At 36.0% G+C, this 22,067-nt stretch overlaps 1 protein-coding gene across 7 annotated transcripts in view; it reads left to right on the forward strand.

Annotated features, from left to right (window-relative positions):
* LOC149802889 (calcium/calmodulin-dependent protein kinase type II subunit delta-like) overlaps positions 1–22,067 on the forward strand; it is a 298,291-nt gene that overhangs the window by 253,751 nt on the left and 22,473 nt on the right. For 4 of the 7 annotated variants that reach the window (XM_089952362.1, XM_089952361.1, XM_089952365.1 and 1 more), the window contains 3 exons: positions 6,078–6,131; positions 18,993–19,068; positions 21,596–21,690. In XM_089952362.1, coding sequence (XP_089808488.1) covers positions 6,078–6,131; positions 18,993–19,068; positions 21,596–21,690 — 225 coding nt within the window. The remainder of the gene's footprint in view (positions 1–6,077; positions 6,132–18,992; positions 19,069–21,595; positions 21,691–22,067) is intronic. The other 3 variants (XM_089952367.1, XM_089952366.1, XM_089952368.1) reach the window with 1 other exon arrangement.

The following is a 22,067-nucleotide window of genomic DNA, read 5'->3' on the forward strand; positions in this document are numbered from 1 at the left end:
AAAATCTTGCTATTGTTACTTCTCCAAAATGGAAAGTCATGCAACAATTTTCACCGTAAGACTTATTGAGATGTTGTGTTGGTTCTAAATTAAAATGGTGTTCATCTGATGACCACTGTGCTACCCATAACGAAAAAAAATGTTGTTTTCACTGCTACTCTTAAATGGAAAATCATTTTAACACAGGGTTTTCAACAGAAGAGTTATTATTGTGTCTGGTTCATCCATAATGAAAATGATGCAAACTGACCGTCAATATGACTGCTATGGTCACTGTATATTAAAAACATTACTATCTATATTTATCCCAAATAGATGGCTATATTAACATGGGGTTTTCACCAGTAGGCTTCTTATGACATGATTGGTAATAAAATGAAAAGTTCACATGATGGCCAATTGGTCTAAGGCACAGATCACTCATATTTTACCTCTGTTTGCATGGGTCTCAATTCAACCAACATGGGTATGTGATAAAGTTAGCAGTAGCTTTTTTATGGGTTGTTTGTTCTTCCTGTGGTTTTCCCTGGTTCCTGCTCCACCAAATATACTGGTTGCCATATATAGCTTATCATGTACAGATAAATGGCATTAAATCCTATGAAGTCAAACCAAACACAAATAAAAATGGTGCCAAATCATACATCGAGTATAACGTCCATGGTGGCCGTCTTGAAAATTTTGTTGTTACTATTCCCCCAGAATGGATGGCGATATTTGACATGGTATTTTGACCAAAAGACTTTTAATGATGTCACCTTAGTCCTACATAGGAATGGTGCCAATCTGACATCAAATATGCCACCACAGCTGACTTAGAAAATCTTGTATTGCAGAAAAATATCAGATGATTTCAACACTCTGCAATTTAAAAGAAGAAATGGTCTTATTTTTTAATTACTGGAAAATGTTTTGTCTCAGTAGAGTATCAGTCCCTTTTCAGGGATTCGTGTTATTATTGCTTGTACATAATTACAAACCTGATTACACATGTGCCCAGGGATTAGGTTATAGCAGTAAGGAAGAGAATGTGGTAAACAGTAAGAAAAATTCATTTGTGAATAAATGTATTAAGATTTTCTTAGTGATGCATGATGCGAGATTAAGGAATCCTCCAGCAGTATTACCCATTTCTTAGGCTTGGAGAGCAGTTTTATCTCTTTCTTAGAGGACTGGACCTTCTTTCTTTTTCTGGTTTATATTGTATATTGATCAAACAGTGATGTAGCATGTGATGAAACTGGTTGCCACAAGATTATTATTTACTGGCATTTTTTATTCTGTGTTGTGTTTTTGTAATTGCAGAAATAAAATGTAACTTGCATAAAGTACGAACTATTTTCTCTGCTAGTTCAAACAATGTTCCAGAAAAAGGAAAACTAACAGTACTGTGAGGCTGAGAGTGCTCACACACACACACATATGCATGCACACATGGCTCAGGAGAAACATTTCTCAAGTACTCATTCCTGGGATGAATGAGTTGCAAGAGTTAGTCAACCCTTTTGTCATTATATTCCACAGAGCATACTTATTAACTACACTGCTTATGGTTTTACTAAAGAACCACAGGTACCTGATGCCAGCTTGATATTAAAATAGGACAAAATCACGAAAATATATTGTGTTCTAATACATGGTGCCTTAGATAAACATATACACGTAATACGAGACAACATTTGTAATGAAATTGCAATTGCTCACATAGCCCTTGATTTCTTGGTGGTATTTGTGTTTACCAGTATAGTAAGATGTTTCAGTAATATAATTGTCAGAATATTCCATTAAATGAGTTACCACAAATCTTAATGAGTTAGATATGGGAGAATTTAAGAGACAGAGAATGTTAACATTGATGATTTTCATTTGTTCAGTCATTATTTGCTGGCATCTTGCAATTGGCATGACAGTGTGTCAGTAAAGCTTCAGTCTTGAAAAAGACCTGGGTAAACAAGAAAATTGTGACAAATGAAAACATGTTGGCATTCTCTTTTTCTTAGTGACATGGAGTTCTGACTCGTAAAGATGCATGATAGATTGTTGAACATAACATCAGAATGAATCCTGAATTTCTGAAAATACAGTCGAGAGCTAAGTGTGAAATACAACATTTGTTCATAAAGTTCTCTTCAGTCCAGCCAATTTTTACCAGCTCAGCTGAGTGGGTGAGTGGTTTTCCCGCACCCTCATATATATATATATATATATATATATATATATATATATATATATATATATATATATATATATATATATAAAACACACACAGAGTAGAAGCTTAATTATCCAAAGTCTGGGAGATTAGGAAAACATGGATCCTGGGTTCAAATAAGCAAAGGTTATGAAGATGCGACTGTAGACCAAGTTATCTCAGAAGATGAAACTTTTTATTTACATGTATATTCCACAGAAATAAAACAAAGTACCATTTAAGTTATTCGTGCATTCTGGTTCCTAACTACATATCTAGGAAGCCATTTCATTGGCAGAACATCAAAGAATATTATACTGTTTGGCGATCTCTGCTTTGCTTTTCAGACCCTGTTCTACTTTAAGGATAGTGTTGTATTGGGTTTATATACATTTTGGCTTCCTGTTTTGCTTTGTACCTCTTCCAGTTTCCTTTGCTCGGTAATTCAGATACATTGTAGTAAGCAGACTTGACTTCCTATAGAATTTTTTTTAAAGTACTGCTTTCAAACTATTAGTGTTAATTTCTGACTTGCTTTCATCAAATCCACTCATAAAATTACAGCCATTATTTGAAGTTAATAATTGGGTTATATAAAGTAAGTTATTGAATTAGCAGCAAACAATAAACATAACCAGCTTTCAATTAATCAGTACTTACAGTTTGGACCAACAGGCATCACAATTCAAGAAATCAAACAAGGCACTCATACGATTGGATAATGCATCCTGTTTTCAGTAGGATTGGAGAATTTCAGACCACTAGATTACTTAGACCGCTCAGGTGGCCTCGTGATTAGAGCGTCCACCTTGGAAGCATGAGGTCTAGGGTTCGAACCGTAGCAGAGTCATACCAAAGACTTACAAAAATGGTACTAACAGCTGCCTCACTTGGTGTTCAGCATTAATAGGTTAGTGTTAGGACTGGTTGGCCTGGTGTCAGGATAATGTGACTTGCCAGGTGGGATATCAAGTTGACATACTGCAGACATCATAGTGATATGAATAAAAAATTGTTAAAGCTACATCAAAAATCCAAATCACACACACACACACACACACACAATAAATTACTTTGAATTAGTAGGTGTACTCAGATAATCAATGTTCAGATAATTAGATTAAAAAAAGATATAAATGAGAATAAAAATTTAGCCAGGACCAGACAAGTAATTAAGATAATACCAGGTATTCACATAATAGGAGTTCAAATAACTGAGAGTCTACTGTGTATGTCTGTGTTATATATATATATATATATATATATATATATATATATATATATATAGTTGAGTTGTTTGAAATGACAGAGAATAAGAATGTTACGGTACTGTGAAAACCACAGTCAAAATAGAATCCTATTATTACTAATATTGATAGTAAATTAACTGACAGTTATTTGTAGAGATAATTGTTGCACTGCTTCATTTCTGTGCTGTATAATTAACTGGTAAGAAAGACAATGATGGCAGAATCAAATGAGCAATTCTCAACTGCATGCAAGCATTGCTGATATTTTTCTATACCATCCTGACTATTACACTTCATTTTAATAATTTATCATGTGCATTATACAATTGGTCAAGTCTTAATGAAAGAATTGTAATTAATGCCATGTGATCTGTGAAAGAGATGTTACAAAATATCAGCATTAATTTGTTAAATTGCAATGATAATAAAGAAATTTTGTTCCATATTTAATACAAAAGAGTAATTTTCATGGCAGTAAAATGTCTTTGGCTTTCATATATATGATTACCTAACTTCTGTATCAATGATTGTTTTAGCACATATATCAAATTGATTAACCAATTGTTCAGTTAATGGTGCTAGCCTTTATCCAAATGCCCAACTTTATGAATTCTGAAGAAGAAATAATCTGTTACTAAAATATTGATACAAATCATGGTATAAATATAATGTCCTTGACCCAGACCAACATAAACATGTTGACTTTTATTCATAATGATCCTTGTATTAAACCCATATTCATTGAGAAAATATTAGCTATGTAATAGTTATTTTCAGAATAAAAGAATGAATTATTTTGGTCGAGTACACAATGAAACTTGATTATTTGATTTTGGACATGGTCAGATACAAGATAAAATTCTATATAACCCATAGCATATGATAAAAGAAAAAAACTAACAAACAATGCAAATTAAATATACATAACTGTGTGTGTGTGTGTGTGTATGCGTATTAGTCAAGTCCAACTGCAAATAACATAGACCCTGATCTGCTGTCATATAACGTGTTTGTAGCTGAGGATCTTAGATCATTGTTTTATTGAAAGCTGCATAGACCTAGAGCTCAAGTGCTCTAATGCAAGATCTAGGTCTGTGCAGTTTGCAGTTGGTCTCATAAACAAGTATATACAGTACATAAATTGCACTCACAGAACAGATTGTTATTAAGAATACAATAAGTGGAACTAAGGTCAGTCTTTAGTATTTTATTTAAATGTAAATTGAATATGAATTGCTTGCAGTGATTGGCATTTTGCATGTTCAAGTTTTTGTCTTTCCTACCTCGTTTGCATGAGAGTGTGGCATGATATAGATTGGTTGCCACATTACTGTCTCTTTATTTTCACCTCATTCTTACTGAAAATCTGACCTCCACTGACAGATGCATTTTAAATTGTCACATATTAGTAACATTAGTTTCTTGGTTTGTTGGTATTTTGAAATTAAAACTATTTCATTCATCTATTCAAATAACCCTTTTAATTAGATTTTTCAGTATTTGTATCCACTGTGCCATCAATACTTCATGCAGCATAGAATGAGGTTTCTACTAATGGAGGTGGACAGCAAAAAAAATAAAATGAGTGGGCATCGGAATAATAATGCTTTTACTAGCTTGAGAATGACATTTTACTTGTTTAAGAAATAGTATTAGGTCAAGAAGAAATATTTATTCTAATTTTCAAGAGAATCGGGTCATTCCATGTTGGAATGGAAATTGAAAGATCCTGTCTGATTGCCCTTAATCTCAGTTTTCCTTTTGTATTTTCAGTTATTTTTTTTATTGCATATTTAGCTTTGTGTTCCTTTCATATTTTGTAATGATTTTAGAAATTTTCCAAACAAATTAGATTTTTATCATGTCTCAAGTGTGGTAATTTGCCTTTGTTTTTTTCAAGCTTTCGTACCTGTTGTTATGGATTATTTGTGTTCCCAGATTAACTGCTAGTAAATATTATTTTCACACTCACTAATTAGTTTTTTACATTTAAGTTGATTTTGGTTCTTTTTTATACATAATTTATCAACACTTGCACTTGTTTGCATGAAGTATTGGTTGTGGATAGAAAGCAGTTGATGTTCTCCATTTTTATTGCTGTTAATAGATGGTACCCAGTAGACAGGGGAGATGATACAATTTGTTGAATGAGTGAATATTTAAAGCATGAAGCTATGTAATTTAATCTTGAGTTTTATATGATTATGTTCATCTTCAGTTTTAATTGTATAGGCCAGGTTTTAATACTTACTGTTGCATTATTTATGCCAGATTACTGTATTTCCTGTCTTTACATGACCTTAGTTTCTGAATTGTATTTTCTAAGCATCATTTATATATTCTTTCAGCTAATGTGCAAATTTTCAAATATTGTCATTAGGAGACATTTAATATATGGATTTTACAATTTTCACATAAAATTTCAGATATACAGGGCTTATATATGATGTTTATTTAAATAACAGCAAAGATCAGTTTCGTTAGCTCATCGTGCATCCAAAATATTGCTAATGGCATAGGAAAGACTATTTAGATTAATAATTGTAAGCTAGATTGCTAGATAAGAAACCATGGAAGGGTAATACAATGGACAACAAAGTCTGTAATTCCATAAGTTTATTTCCTTCCCATCACAGGAGCTATAACTTTGACTGCACTGCAGATTAGTGAGGGAGCTAACACTGATCATAGTAAGTATCCAAGTAGGTAAAATATTGTGTAATATATATACATATATCAGTTTATGCATTAAAATCAGTATATGAGGGTCCATGTACAGAATTGTCAAAAATGTTTTCACATAATATCTCACATGTAGCACTGATGGACCAAGTTTACATACCTGCTATATCTGACTATATACCATTGCACATTTCACTGGCCCTTATAGAAGAACCCATATATGACTGATTGGTCACTTACTGAATATTTATTATATATAAAGGAATTTATAAGTGTCAAATTACTTTACTTGCATGACACTTACATGTGACATGTAATTGAAGGATTAGGATTTTATATGCATATTAAACACTTCATTTGCAAATTAGGAGTATCAGTTATAAATGAGGCATACTTCATTCTCTTAATTGAAACGTGTTGTCAACTTAGAACACTTATAATGAGTTCACTTACAAGTGAAACATGAATCATTCACTTAAAATACATCTAGGTCAATTACAAGTGAAATGTGAATCATTCACTTAAAATACATCTAGGTCACTTACAAGTGAAATGTGAATCATTCACTTAAAATCTAGGTCACTTACAAGTGAAATGTGAATCATTCACTGAAAATACATCTAGGTCACGTACAAGTGAAATGTGGATCATTCAGTTAAAACACTCCTAGGTCACTAATAATTGACATATTGGTGGATGAATAGAATTATATTTCCAAGTAAGTAATTCACTTAAACATTTTTATGTGAGATAAGATAGAATTCCTGCTAATTTAGGCTTTTTTAAAATATAGAAAGGCTTCTTTCCATAACCTCCTCCCGCTGCTTCCCCTGACAGAAAAGTATGTCCTTCATTAAATACAAACTAATCCTATGAGTGTTTACATGTAAATGGCTACCTTAGGTTCTGACCTTGTAAAAATTTGCATCTTTTTATTTAAATGACAATCTGTGAAATTGTTTCAGCACATTAGTTTACTGCTTTGAAACACCACATTTGAAATGGCTTGCTCAGTATGGAATTTTAGGTGCAATTGAAAGTGTTAACTATAAACATAGTTTACTCCCCAAGTAATAAATGCAGTTTTTCATTAAATAAACTTGTTTTGCACTGTAATCATCAAGTACTCCCCTATAGCTAAATTTGAAAGCAGGTTTCAACTCACAGGGCAGCAGTGTAGTTTTGACAGCAGCCAGTTTGAAAGTCTTGGTATTGCTGCTTCTAATGAGTGAATGGTCATACCAACCTATGGGTTTTCACTAATAGACTTCTTACTTATGCTGTCTAGTTGGTTTTAAATTAAATGGTATTGACCTGATGTCCAGTATGGTCACTGTTGCAGCCAGCTTGAAAATCTTGCTATTCCCAAACTAAAATCGCAAGCTTATTTTTAATGTTGCGGCAAACTTGCTGCATGTTTGTTTTGTAAGCTTGTGGCAAGTTTACATTGGAAACCGTGGCAAGCTTGCCCAATTGCAAGCTTGTGCAAGCTTCCCTATTATTAGCTGGTGCAATCTTGTAATTGGTAAGATTGCAGTTTACAAGTTTGTGTGAGCTTGTTATGTAAGCTTGCTGCATTGCTCCTGAAAAGAAGGTATATCAGCATGGGGTTTTCATTATAAGACTTCTTCTTATGACTGGTTGGTCCTAAATAAGTATGTTGTTTATCTGATATCCAATGTGACCACCATAGCAACCATCTCGAGAATTTTGTTGTTAACACTTTTCCTCAAAAGAAGCACATATCAAGATGAGGTTTCCACAAGGAGACTCTTTATGATACCTTGTTGGTTCTTAGTTTTAAAAAAAGGCACCAATCTGACCTCCAGCATGGCCAGTATGGTGGCCATTTTGAAAATCTTGAAAATGCTGCCCCTTAATTGATGGCTATATTCATGGAATTTTGCCATTTAATGTCTAATGATGTCAAATTGATCATTAGAGAAAATGAAAATCTTGTTCCTGCTCAAAAAATTAAGACATGATTTCAACATTTAGCAGATGAAAACATGTTAAAGCTGAGGTCACAACAGCTGATTTTGCCTTCTCATGCAATTAATGAACCTTTCCGAACTTAAACCTTGCTCATTTACATCCAAAATTCTTTCCTCATTCACAGAAAATATGAAGTTTTACACCCTTCTTACATGATCTAAAAGAAAAATAAGTTCTGAATTTGAATCAGATGAAAAGCAGTCATTTTTTAATAAATATTTTGATTGGTGGGGGAAGGCATGGGACATGTTCCCACATCATCCACATTATATCATGATTCCCCCTACTAATACCAGGGCTGTGTTGGTGGTCAATACATAAGACAGAGGTACCTATATACCTATCATGATGCATCCTACTAATACCAGGGCTGTGTTGGTGGTCAATACATAAGACAGAGGTACCTATATACATATCATGATGCACCCTACTAATACCAGGGCTGTGCTGGTGGTCAATCCATTGGACATAGGTACCTATATATCATGATGCCCCCATACTACTGAGCTGGTGGTCAATCCATTGGACATAGGTACCTATAGATCATGATGCCCCCTACTAATACCGGGGCTGTGCTGGTGGTCAATCCATTGGACATAGGTACCTATATATGATGTCCCCTACTAATACCAGGACTGTGCTGGTGGTCAATCCATTTGACATAGGTACCTATATATCATGATGCTCCCATACTACCGAGCTGGTGGTCAATCCATTGGACATAGGTACCTATATATCATGATGCCCCCTACTAATACCGGGGCTGTGCTGGTGGTCAATCCATTGGACATAGGTACCTATATATCATGATGCCCCCATGCTACTGAGCTGGTGGTCAATCCATTGGACATAGGTACCTATAGATCATGATGCCCCCTACTAATACCGGGGCTGTGCTGGTGGTAAATCCATTGGACATAGGTACCTATATATCATGATGCCCCCTACTAATACCAGGGCTGTGCTGGTGGTCAATCCATTGGACATAGGTACCTATATATCATGATGCCCCCGACTAATACCGGGGCTGTGCTGGTGGTCAATCCATTGGACATAGGTACCTATATATCATGATGCCCCTATACTAATAAGTAGTCATTTCCTATATATTATGATTCCTCCTGATAATACCAGGGCTGTGCTGGTAGTCATTGCATTGGTACCTTGCTGCTTACACAGGGCCACAAACACCACTGTACAGACCCAGATCTGCTGGTGCATTATGCAATAGCAGATCTGGATCTGTGCATTTTACAGGTGGACTTGTCTTATAAGCGAGTATATGTGGTTTCCTCCTTGCATATCCTTCTGGAGTAGTCCATGTCCTTATCCTCGAGGCTCGACCCAAGAGGCTTCAAGTTTAGGTTGGAAGTCAAAATGGGGGATCGTGGGGACCTTGTTTTAAAAACATAAAATTTTGGTTTCATTTCCTGTGGATATAACTAAGAACCTTTGGTTTGTCTTGTATTCAGAATTTCTAATATCAAATATGTATTTGTTAAAAAATAAAAATGGTAGATAATGTGAAACCTTGTGATACTGAACTCATTCTTCCATCTTTCTGCCATCAACCTATTCCTCTATATTTATGTCGTCAACTCGTTCCTCGTGCTTTCTGTTGTCAACCCATCACTAAATCTTTCTGTCATCAACCAATCCCTCAATCTTTCTCTCTTCAACCCATCCCTTTATCTTTCTGTCATCAACCCATCCATCTATTGTTCTGACATCAGCTCTATGTTTCAAGATGAGTGGTGCCTCAGTTAGTTCATCATATGATGATGCTATTTATTGTTCTCATCCATACTCGATTGCGTGTCTGATCCAGCTGACATAGATCCAGATCTGCCAGATTTTTTTTATGAGTAATCAATAGACAACACAACATAGCATTGTAAAATGGCAGATCAGGGCATATATTTTTGCAGGTAAGAAAAGTTTAGTCTTCCAGTTTTCGAGATTAGTTAATTGTAAAGTGTCGAATTTTGAACTGTGTTGAACCTTAAAGTTTAATGCATTGAGCATTATAATTTTATCACATTTTAGCCAGAAAAGTCTTTGTGAAGGGTCACTTTGACCTTTCTTCTTTTCTCCTCCCCCCCACATGTCATTGTTAAAACTTGAAAGGCTACCATTTATGACTCAGTGAGATTTGACCAGGGCATTGCTACACTGTTCTGAGAAAGTAATCATTTAAGCTACCAACCATAACCACTTGATAGGAACCCATGTCAAAGTATCATTTTCAAAGGGAAATTGATATGCACCATAGTTCACAGATTCTGGGCTGTCTAAATCTGACAAAAATGATTATCTTGGGATAATTTAGGAACTGCTGCTTATGACTGGGCAGAGTTAATTAAGGCGTACACTTTGAAAGCAAGTGACGACCTGGTCAAATTTCTTTAGTCTTAAATATCCAGAGAAGGAGAAGTCTGAACCAGGGAAGCCTAAAAAGAATAATGCTTTCCTTGTTAAACAAGGAAAGGGGACCAGGTGGCTGTCTTGTAAGAGAAGACAGCTTTTAGTGCTAGGATGCACAATTTCTGAAAGAGAACAGCATTAAGGAACAGCTTTTTTTGAGAGCTGGGACAGTCTGAAGACAGAAGTCCAAAAAAAGAAGTGTTGAGTTCAGAATAAAGGACTAGGAAGTCCAGGAAGGGGTGAAGCGTAGAGAATAGAAAGGCTTGAGGAAATTGGAAGATGTTGATACACAATCAAGGGAGGAAGGTGATGCAATCAGTCATGGACATGGCACTCTTTTCACCACTTGTTATGATGAAATAATTCAAACTCGACACTGCTATTAAATTCTGTTGATATAACTTAAATTGAATTGGAGTTGCTCTATTAATTGTTATTGATTAAATTTTGTTATTTTTCTTGTCTAAGGGGGCTCGTACTGCATTATTTCTTCCCAATAGTCTTGCTCGGTTCTCTGTTGAAATTCTAGCTTCCACTCCCACCGGGCTATAATATCGAGGGAGGTATCATCTAGATAACACCAGTAAAATCCAATTATCCACCCCTCTCTTACTAAGAGGGCGATATTACAAAGTGGGGTCTATCATTGGGGATATTTTGAATGGTGTGAGTGACAGAGGCTGCGTAGGATATTGAATAGAAACTAGAGTACCATAGCAGTGATAAATTTGGTTATTATTTAAGCAAGGAATTATGAAGAGTGAATCGAGCCAATATCTATGCATTCTGTAGTTAGTGCATGCCACTGTTTGATATTTCTTTAATGTATGCTGTGACATTGTATGAAATTAAGATTCCTTACCTGAACTGCTTTGATAGCATGGTGGTTGCCTGAATTAAAGTAATTCAGAAAGAAATTTCGCTTTTATTTGCTCTTGCAAGAAGAGATAATTCAGGAAGTCCCGAGGGAGTAATTGCACATTATTGATTTAAGCAAACTGAATTTGGAAAGAAATTCAAAATTTTGTACTGCCAAACACTTTTAGGTTGCATTAGAGTTATTTAAGTAAGTCTGTAGGTTAAGACTTGATTGGAATAGAATACAGGTAAGTATTCTTGAGGAAGCTGCTTCCTGTAAGGCAGTAAGAGTAAGTAAATACCTAAGCTAATTAAATTGGTTGGTGAGTAGTCGAGTAGACTAGAATGGTAACTGATAGGCAGTTGGTCAAAGAGTTTTAAGTCTATTGGTAAAGACCAATTAGGTTATGAAGGGACCCAGTTAGTGGAATTTCTAGAGCAGAGTCTCTGGGAATACAGAGCACACAGCAGGTGGCAGAGAAAGAATCAGGCAAGCTGAGGAAAAAGAAAGAATCAGACAAGCCGAGGAAAAAGAAAGAATCGGAGAAGCTGAGTGAAAAGAAAGGGAAAGAGAAATTGAGTTAGCCAGATTGCAGGCCGAAGAAAGAGTAAGGGAGAGAGAACATACATTAGCCATGGAGAGACTAAGGAATAAAGCGGAATCTAGGAGGGGCCAAGAACTCAATGAACATTCAGGACCCACAAGCAGAAGATCAGAGGATAGATATACTGTCCAGATAACAATGCTGATGTTTAATGACAGAGACGAATGCATCAATAACTTTTAGACTCAGTTTGAAAAGTTAGCTTTATTCCATCATATACCCAAAGACAAGTGGGCCATTAATATCTCTGCATTTTTGCAAGGAGCTGCCAAGGATGTCTATCATAATATGGCACTGACTGAAGAAGATGATTATGACGCTTTCAAGAAAGTGTTGCTAAGGCACTACAAGTTGTCAGCTGAAAGTTCTTGCAAACTTTTCAGAGTCATCTAAGTGAAGACACACACTCAATTTCATACTTATGCGTGCTTGATATATGGATTAAAATGACAGGCACTGCGCTCACTTATGAAGACATAGGGGAGATCTTGAAAAAATATGTACAGGAAAGACCTGATCATATTTTTAGTGGAGCATGATTTCGTGACCTTAGAAGATATCATTGTGATGGCTGAACGATATGAGAGTGCACACTCTCGTCCAATCACCTAGGGTGGCAGGGATCAACCCAGCGTCACTGACTTTAGAAGAGCTAATGGTTTGGCACCTCATAGGCGGATTGGTCACAGTGATGGGAAGCTAGGGGCTGATAATCCCAGCCATGATCGGTTCTCTGGCCCAGAAAGACCCAAGGGGTAGATAAGGGTACCCCTGGTAAGAAATTTGTATGACCCTATACTTGGTGCAGTGACCAAATTGGAGCACACAGGACTTAAGTGTTCCTTCTATTCCTCTCCAGTGAGCTGGGGTAGTAAGATTATATTTCAAATTGCTTACATGTGGCATTACTGACCAGCTTGGAGGACTGCTTCTATGTAAAGACTTTATGTCCCACATGGATTTCTAACTTGTGTCACTTGGGCCTTTAAGGTTTAAAATATATGTATCTTTAATAAGTTTATAGAAATTTGCTTAAATTTTTGCCCTGTTTATACTTGACTAGAGAGGGCCAGTCCCAACTTTTGTGTGCTTTTACTGTATTCACCGAGTTTGCTGTCACCTCTGTTTCTATGGACCAGTGAACCATCACAGTTCTACAGCAGTTACATCTTAATCCTGACTGCATAGATATTGGGACTAACACAATTTGGTGGTATCCTTTCCCAAATCTGGGTCACATTCCAGTTCCAATTTGTGTTCCACAAGGCATATTTATTAGAGATATGTGGTAGTTCAAACTTAAGTCTCCAGGACAGCATTGCTAATCAAACATGGCAGATGTAACAGGTAAGCAGTCATCAAGACTGATCTTTTAATCAAAAGATTTATTTTCTAAACCTTTCTCAGTATTGCAGCTATATATATTTGAAGTTAATTATTCAATCTGTCTACATCTGGAAAACACCCTGACTATTAATTCACCTCAGTAAACTGTACCTTATATTACTTGAAGTCAGTTAGTGTGGTCTCTAAATTTTTACACCGGAGATGTGAAGCATATACCGTATATACTCGCTTATTAGATGGGTCCAACTGCAACCAGCACAGACCCTGCCAGCACATTATGCATCGCAGATCTAGATCTGTGCAGTTTGTTCAACAGAACAAACAGTACAGACCCTGATCTGCAGGTGCATTATGCCATGGCAAATCAGAATCTTGGTTGTTAGTAGTTTCATTTATAAGTGAGTATATATAGTACAAATGTTCATAATAAGATTGTATGCAGTGTACTTATACACAGTCTCTAAAGCTGTTTTTTTAATCTACATGTACTTGTATTTAAAATGAATGGCCTGACTCTATCACGTTCTTCCAGAATTCAGTCTGATTAAAATATGGATCTCCAACATGACCAAGATCTGACATTAAGCTTCATGTTCTGGTGATTGGGGGAATTGTTGGTCCACCTATATTTTGTAGATTATCAGATAAAGCATTCAAGTTTGTGTTGGGGAGAGTTGTATAGATCTTTGTATTGTGATTGGGTTTTCACTAAAGCACTTCTGACGCTTGCTTGATCATAAATCAAAATGGCACCCCTCAGAAATTCATATGACTGCTATATTGGTCATGTCAATATGGGTGTTTTTTCTAAGAGACTTCTTATGTCTAGTTGGTCCTGATTGAAAATTGTGTCATTGTGTTGGGGATTTGACATTTGATATGTTCCCCTTAAATGAAAATTATGCCATTTTGTTGGGGTCTTGATATTTTATATGTTCCCCTCTCCTGTTAGGTCTTTTGGTTATCATTATCTAGATGATTGACCATGGTGTTATTGCCTGGATTGAACAGTAAAATAAAATATGCAGTTAATGGATGGATTAACAGAGATCTGAGCAATGATATTGAATAGAACAACATAGCCTCCATATCTAAAATATGAAATTGAACACAACATTTGAATGATACACTTTCTCTTTGAAATAGAATTACAAAATGTATGCTAAATGCAATAAGACAATCTGTTAAACCAATTTAAAAAACTGTCCAGATTCTCATCCCATGGACAATTTATTTAACAAAATTGCTTGTTAATTTCCTTAGACTTCCTTTTCAGCAGACTACTCTGGTGGCCTAAGTGGTTTGAGCATTCGCCTCTGATGCAGGAGGTTGTGGGTTCAAAATCCAGCAGAGTCATAACAGAGAGTTATAACAACAGTACATGCAGTTGTTAGTGTTGGGACTAGTCAGCTTGGTGTCAGGATAATATGACTGGGTGGAACATCATGCTACATGTCTGCAACATGATGCCCCAGTGCTAGACATTACTTTGAACTGCCACACTGCAGACATAGTGATATGACTGAAAAGCTGTTAAAGCTATGTTAAATATCCAAATCACACACACACACACACTTTCACTAGAAAACTTGGACTGCCAAATTTAGCAGTGGGCATTACTTAAAACATTGAATTTTGTCTGTGAAACATACCCCCTCATTTAGTTTATCTAATCAGGATCAACTTTTTCTAACTGCCAGTGTTTTAACACTCCCATTGAAAGTCAGAGTAATTCTCTCGAGTCTGCCTTTATTAATAACTATCAAGATAAGGCCACCATTGCATATATCTTGAAAATCTTCTTTTCTCAACTTATTAATGGACAGTAATATTAACATTGGGTTTTCACTTCTTATAACGTCTGGTTGGTCCTAAATAAAATGGTGCCTGTCAGGATTGCCTCTGAATCAGTAGGAAGCTACTTGCCCCATTGCATGTGTATAGGCAAACTGGACTTGTCATGCAGAAATGAAAATCACATTTTCAGCTCCACAGGCCTTGACTTTTGGACCTGACAGTCCCAAAATAAAAAGTCTTTTGCTTCTACCCATGGGTAAGCTAGATAAAGGGTTTAATTAAAACACCTAAGCAAACAGAAGTTATGTTGTTGAAAGTGCCTTGTCTGCTAAGGATGGATGGGCATGATTGCTACTGGCATCTGTAGATTTTGTAAAGTTTGGCCGAAATTATTTGAGTTGGAGTGTCTTCTTCAGTTTTCAAGTTCATGAGGTTTGTGAATATGCAGCATGGTTCTTAACCACATGGTTTGACCAAACTGCAAAACTTTGTAGGTGCAGTTTGGGTCCATTTGTTGTTGTTGTTGTTGTTGTTGTTGTTTTTGTTGTAGGGTTTAATGCCATTTTTCAGCACACGATAGGCTATACATGGTGGCCAGTATTAGAGGTGGAGGAAGAACCTGGGGAAAATTCTGGAAAGAACCACCGACCCACAAAAAGCTACTGGCAAGCTTTCTCTCATACCCACATTAGCCGAATCCGAGACTTGAACTCACACAGATAGAGGAGAGGTTACAGTGATCTGTAATAGAGAGTGCTTTAGACCACTCGGCTACTCAGGGCCCCTGGTCCATTTGTAAAAGCATGTGTAAAGTGATGATTAATTCCACTTCAGACATTATCATCAATGACCTTTCTTTTTGTTTCTGTTTGATAAATACATTTTCTGGGCCAGCTTTCATCAGACTTAATAAGTAGTCTGCACTTGGGCACATAAACATCCTAGTTGATTATAATACCCTGAGATCAAAGTTCAAGTTCACTGGAGATATAATGAATTCCATATGAAACAACTATTTTCCTCAAGTTTCATACACCCAGTTTTTATATGCCTGTCTCAAGTTGGGCATAATATGTTATGGCATTGTCTGTTTGTCCACTAATGTTTGTCCAACCCATAACTTTTTCAACAGGTGTTGAGATTTTTATGAAACTTTCCAGTTATATATTGTGGCTGAACAGTGTTGCACACCATAGTCAAGCCTCTTCCCCCAACTTGTAGTCATGGTTACAGCAAGAGAAAATGTAATTGTGTGACCTGTAACCTTGCCTTGAATATCTCCTTTGAACTACTGTAAATATTTTGATGAAACATTGCCCAAGAATATATCATCATTAGATGGGATGTCAATGAGCAGTAGCCAGACTTCCCACCTCATGGTTAAGGTCACAACAAGGGAACATATAATTCTGACTTGTATTTTTGTCTGGAGCAAAACCTTTGAACAACTGAAATATTTTAATGAAAAATATTATAACTGGTGTCTTGCATAGCATAGTCAGGACTCTACTTCAAGGTCAGGGTTACAGCAATAGAAAATGTAACTCTGTGACTTGTATGTGCCAAGAGGATAACATTTCAGACACTGATGATGATAAAATTAAATTTTAATCAATTATATAGTATCTTTAGACAATAAGTTGCACACCAGATCCATGCTTCCCACACATCCATGCTCCCATCTTAGCCAAGGAAAATGTAACTATACAATGTATCTTTATCTGCCATAAAACTACTGAACCACTGAGGATATTGTATTTAAACTTTAGCCTTTTATATATCCTTACTTGACATTTTTTTGTGTGTTTGCATATTCAGTCATCCTGCCTGCCATTAAGGTTAAAGTCATAATATGGAGTAATATAAATCAGTAGCTTGTTTCCTTAGTTAGGTGGGGCCCCGAGTGGTCTAAAGCGCTCTCCGTCACGGAACACTGTCATCTCACCTCTGTCTGCATAGGTTTGAGTCTCATGCTCAGCCAATGTGGATATGTGAGAAAGCTTGCCGGTAGCTTCTCGTGGGTCGGTGGTTCTTTCCAGGGTTTCCCGGGTTCTTCCTCCACCATTAATACTGGCCGCCATGTATAGCCTATCTTGTGCTGAAAAATGGCATTAAACCCTAAAGCATCAAAAAATATCAACCTTATTTAGGTTGTCTATTTTAACCCCAACAGATCTTTTAATGGAAATTTACCCGCAACTTGTACAATATTTGTGCTCCAGCTGAAAGTTCAAGGTCATTAGTAGGCAAAATGCCATGAGACTGGTGTTACAGACTGCTTGCTGTACTTCTATCACTTCATGTTACAAAGTGAATCATTTTGCCCAGTGGTTTACACTTCGTAAAGGCTTTAACTTAAGTTATTAAGTGTAAAATAGATGTGTATCATCAAGGTTTTTTTCCTATCAGGAAATTAACCCCCTCTCATGTGACTTTGGCAAATGATTCTTGTTTATTAAATTAAAATACTGGTGCCTTGTTTCTTTCACTCCACTTGTAAGTGTATGAAACAGACCAACTCCATGTTTTTATGTATGGCTATAAGGATCAAATGTTGGAATGCTACCACTCTCAAAACCTCAGTTGCAGATTAAGATATGGTACCATATATCATCTCTCATAAGTCAAGTCCAACTGAAAACTGCAGACATACAAACCTGCCATTGCATAATGTGCCATCAGATCAGGGTCTTTGCAATTTGTTAAGAACAAACAGCATGGACCCTATGTGCTGGTGCATTACACAATGTCATGTCAGGGTCTCTGTTGCTTGCATTTGGACTCAAGTTGTGTGTAAGTATATATATATATAGGATACTCTGTATACATCTTGTACATATGCCCAAACACGCTGTTAAGTATATAAAAGACTTTTGTATATTACCTGAGGATACAGCTTCATGTGAACAAGGTCCCTCTCAGTCATGCACTGATTCAGTCATTGCTTTGACATGCACTGATTCATTTGTGGAAGGATTTGGTATGACTGGAAGCCTTGAAATGTATCATGTCAGGGTCAGTGGCTACATATGTCAACCGACCTAATGCCTTTATAGCAGATACTCTTACAGATCCTGGTTGAAAACCTAAGGTTTCATTTTATTCTGTAAGATGGTGAGGAAATGCAGTTTGGAAAGGAGAAAATGATCATTTAGTCATGTTAAATTTAATTTGTTTTATACTGTGTATGTTGTTAGTTTGTAATCATCCATAACACAAAGAACAATAGCCATGATATGCCAACACATTATGAAATGGTAGATCTTGATCAACAAAGTTTGCTTTAAATCAGCCATAAAACAAACTGTGAAGACCAGAATCTACTAGCACTTTACAGTGTGGAATATCTTGGTCGTCACTGTGTTGACATTATTTGCATGTTATGCATGGCTAAATATGATTAGGTATAAATCATGATAATGCAACTTTTGAGTACAACACTTCACACCATTTGAAGATGGTTTGAATTTGTGCACGTCCGACATACATGGGCAATACATAGTGTTTATAAACTGATAATGTTAACAAGCTTCTGCATTTAGATCAGTTTCTCAGATGGAGGTGCGTGTACAACCATGAAATGCTATGGATGTATTCATCATGGAGGGTACTGCTTGTCACAGGTAAAAGATGTCACAGTGATCTAATTTTGATGCCTCATTGACTTTGCTAGATATTTCCACTAAGCCTCTGTAAAGCAGGAAAGGCACAGCATTCTGAGGTATTTTTGTAAACCTTATATGCTTCTCTAGTAGTTTTATGTGGACACCTCGTAATTGAAAGAAATATCTTTCATCAGATAAACGTTGCAAGATGGTAATTTTGTTTCTCATTTATTTTCAGGCAAAAAGCAAGAAATCATCAAAATCACAGAGCAGTTGATATCCTCCATTACAAGTGGAGATTATGAGGCATATTCGTAAGCATGCAAGATCAGACATGTATTTTGTTGCTAACTCACCTAAATCTATTAGTGAAAGTGAATTTATGTTTTCATTTTAATTTCAGTACTCTTATTATTAGGGCCCTGCTTACCAAAAGTCAGTGGAACCCTGTATTTATCAGGTTTTGTTTCAACAAGGTAACTTCACTGGGAATTTTTTAATTTGAACCAGCTTTGATATAATTTTTATATTGACAAGACTTCAAAAGAGTTGTTTCCAGCCATCTGTCATTTAGAAGATCTATGGCTACTGATTGCCTAACACCTTTAATTTTATTCCTATGACATTACTCTCTCATGGATTACAGGACTTGCAACCAAATCTAGCATGCAGCTGTATATTGATGAGACCTTGAATAAGTTTAATATCCTGCATTCCAGGGCATTGTTTACTGGAGTTGTGCCCCCTTGATTGTCCTTCTGACTTGGGTTTATGCAGCTTAACTTTACCAATGCTTGAGACTTTTTAGAGTGATGTAAGAGTTGTATTTCCATTGTTTCATGACATCATTTATTTTTATTTATTTATCAAAGCATATATAATTGAGGGCATCAGAGTAGATGAATCCTATTATGTAACCAACTGAGTTGCCTTCATTAAATAAAGTCCTGTATTTTTATTATTATTATTATTATTATTATTATTATTATTATTATTATAAGCAAACACAAATCATCTTGTGATGTTCCCATACTATTTTTATGCTTTCTAGAAGAGTTGACTACTTTTGTCAATGTTGGTGGCTCTTTACTTTATAGGTGCATTATTGTTTTCAATATGGTTGGGATGAAAATGGAATGGAAAATGAAAAATGATTTTGTTTAGATTGATTTAACCAATAAAGTTATATGGTAAAAAGATACTTTTGATGTTTGGTGAGAAGGTTAAGAAAATAACTGTTTTCTTGGCTGGTTTTAGGAGCTACTTCCTTCCTGTGAGGCATGTTTGGAAGGAGACACTGGCACTTTAAGGTTATTTACTACAAGATATTGTTTGAAAATGAGGAATTTGTATTTTGTAAGGCATACAAGGGTATTATGTTCAATAATGTATATACCATAATTGTTCTCCACCATCTACATTGTTTCCAAATTTTGTAGATTGGTTACACTTGGTTCTGCATCATACATCTGTACTAAATATTGTAAATGGCTGGAACTTTGCATTTGGAAGAAGCCGTCCAATTTGGAGTCAGAAGTCATTGTGATGCAAAGAAGAAAAATGGTTTCTGCACACTAACATTACATCTATAGCACATACCTGGACCAAATGTTTGGATAACTTGGACTTGGGGCAATGAAGACGTCTACCAGTGGGGTGAAAAGGTCATGGTCACCGTGATTGTTGTTGTTGTTGTTGTAGGGTTTAACGCCATTTTTCAGCACATGATAGGCTATGTATGACAGCCAGTATTAATGGTGGAGGAAGAACCTGGGAAGAACCACCGACCCACAAGAAGCTACTGGCAAGCTTTCTCACATACCCACATTGGTCGAATCCTAGACTCAAACCCATGCAGACAGGGGTGAGATGGCAGTGATCCGTAACGGAGAGTGCTGTAGACCACTCGGCCACTCGGGGCCCCTCACCGTGATTGAGAAGAAAAATAGTTTCTGCACAGAAAATTTAGTTCTTGACCTTATACCTTTGCAAAAGTTTGTGCTGACATATATGCATTTATTAAGAAGAAGCCAATTGATATTTGGATCTAAGGTCACGATCACTTTGATTAATAGAAGAAGAAAAAAAAATTGTGTGCATAATAACTTAAGTTCTAGACCACATACTTTTACCAAACTTTATGGAGTGCTTGCACTTGATGCACGGAAGAAACCAATTGATTTGGGGTCAGAGGTGGAGATTTATTAACTTACGAGAGGTATAGTATATTTACATGAGCAAATTGCCTGCCTATCCTTGATTTTGTTTACAACAATATATCTAACCAAGACTTAAGTCAGAATGTAAGAAATAAGAGTTTAATATTCTTTGGGGGGGTGGGGGTATCAGTTTTTCATGATTTCCATAATGCTTCCAACCCTAGATCTAAAGACCCAACAAATGACAATCCTTTTATGGAAACAATAGGACTAGTTCCCAATCCCATGAATTTTAAATGACCCAACAAGCAGTGATCCTTCAGTGGAAACCATAGGTCTCCTTCACAAATCCGTGAATATAAGTGCAGATAAATAATCATGAAAATAGATAGCAATGAAAATAGGTGAATTCATAGTAATTGCAAACATTTTTAGTGTGAAACATAAGACTGTTAGAGTATTGTTAGTGTTATAAGTCATTGTTGGAAGTGTTATGGGTATACTCTCAGTATTGTTGGCGTTAGACTCAGTATTGAGTGTTAAACACTCAGTATTGTGAGTGTTAGACTCGGTATTGCAAGTGTTAGACTTGGTATTGTGTTAGGCTTGGTATTGTGAGTGTTAGACTTGGGTTTTATGAGTGTTAGATTCTGCCTTTAACTTATTTCTTTTGTTTTTTCAGGCGACTTACAGATCCTGGTATCACATGTTTTGAACCTGAAACACTAGGGAACCTTATTTTTGGATTGGACTTCCACAAGTTCTACTTTGATCATGGTATGTTGAAAGTCAGGAGTCAGAAACTAGCATGTGTGCATGCGTGTGCATCTGTATGTAAAATTTGAAATCAGAAAAGATTTTACCAAATAGCCACTTAAGTTTACCAATATTTTATGTACAGACATTTCTAAAAGGGCATACAAGATAACTGATTCAGTCTCAGATTCCAGTTTTTATAAATATGAAGACATTTCTGAATTTAGAACACCTTTCAAGTTTGTACAAATGATGCTGATCCACCTTCAAATATGGCTGCTGTACCTGAAAATAGAAAAATCACTGTTACTAAAAATGCTAAATGTTGTTGAACAAAATTGACAAAGCACCTTGGCATGAAAACCTTTTCGATTTATGCAAATTGTTCATGTTGACCG

Source organism: Sinohyriopsis cumingii, chromosome 3, assembly GCF_028554795.1.
Source record: "Sinohyriopsis cumingii isolate HCF-2022 chromosome 3, ASM2855479v2, whole genome shotgun sequence".
Lineage (NCBI taxonomy): Eukaryota > Metazoa > Mollusca > Bivalvia > Unionida > Unionidae > Sinohyriopsis > Sinohyriopsis cumingii.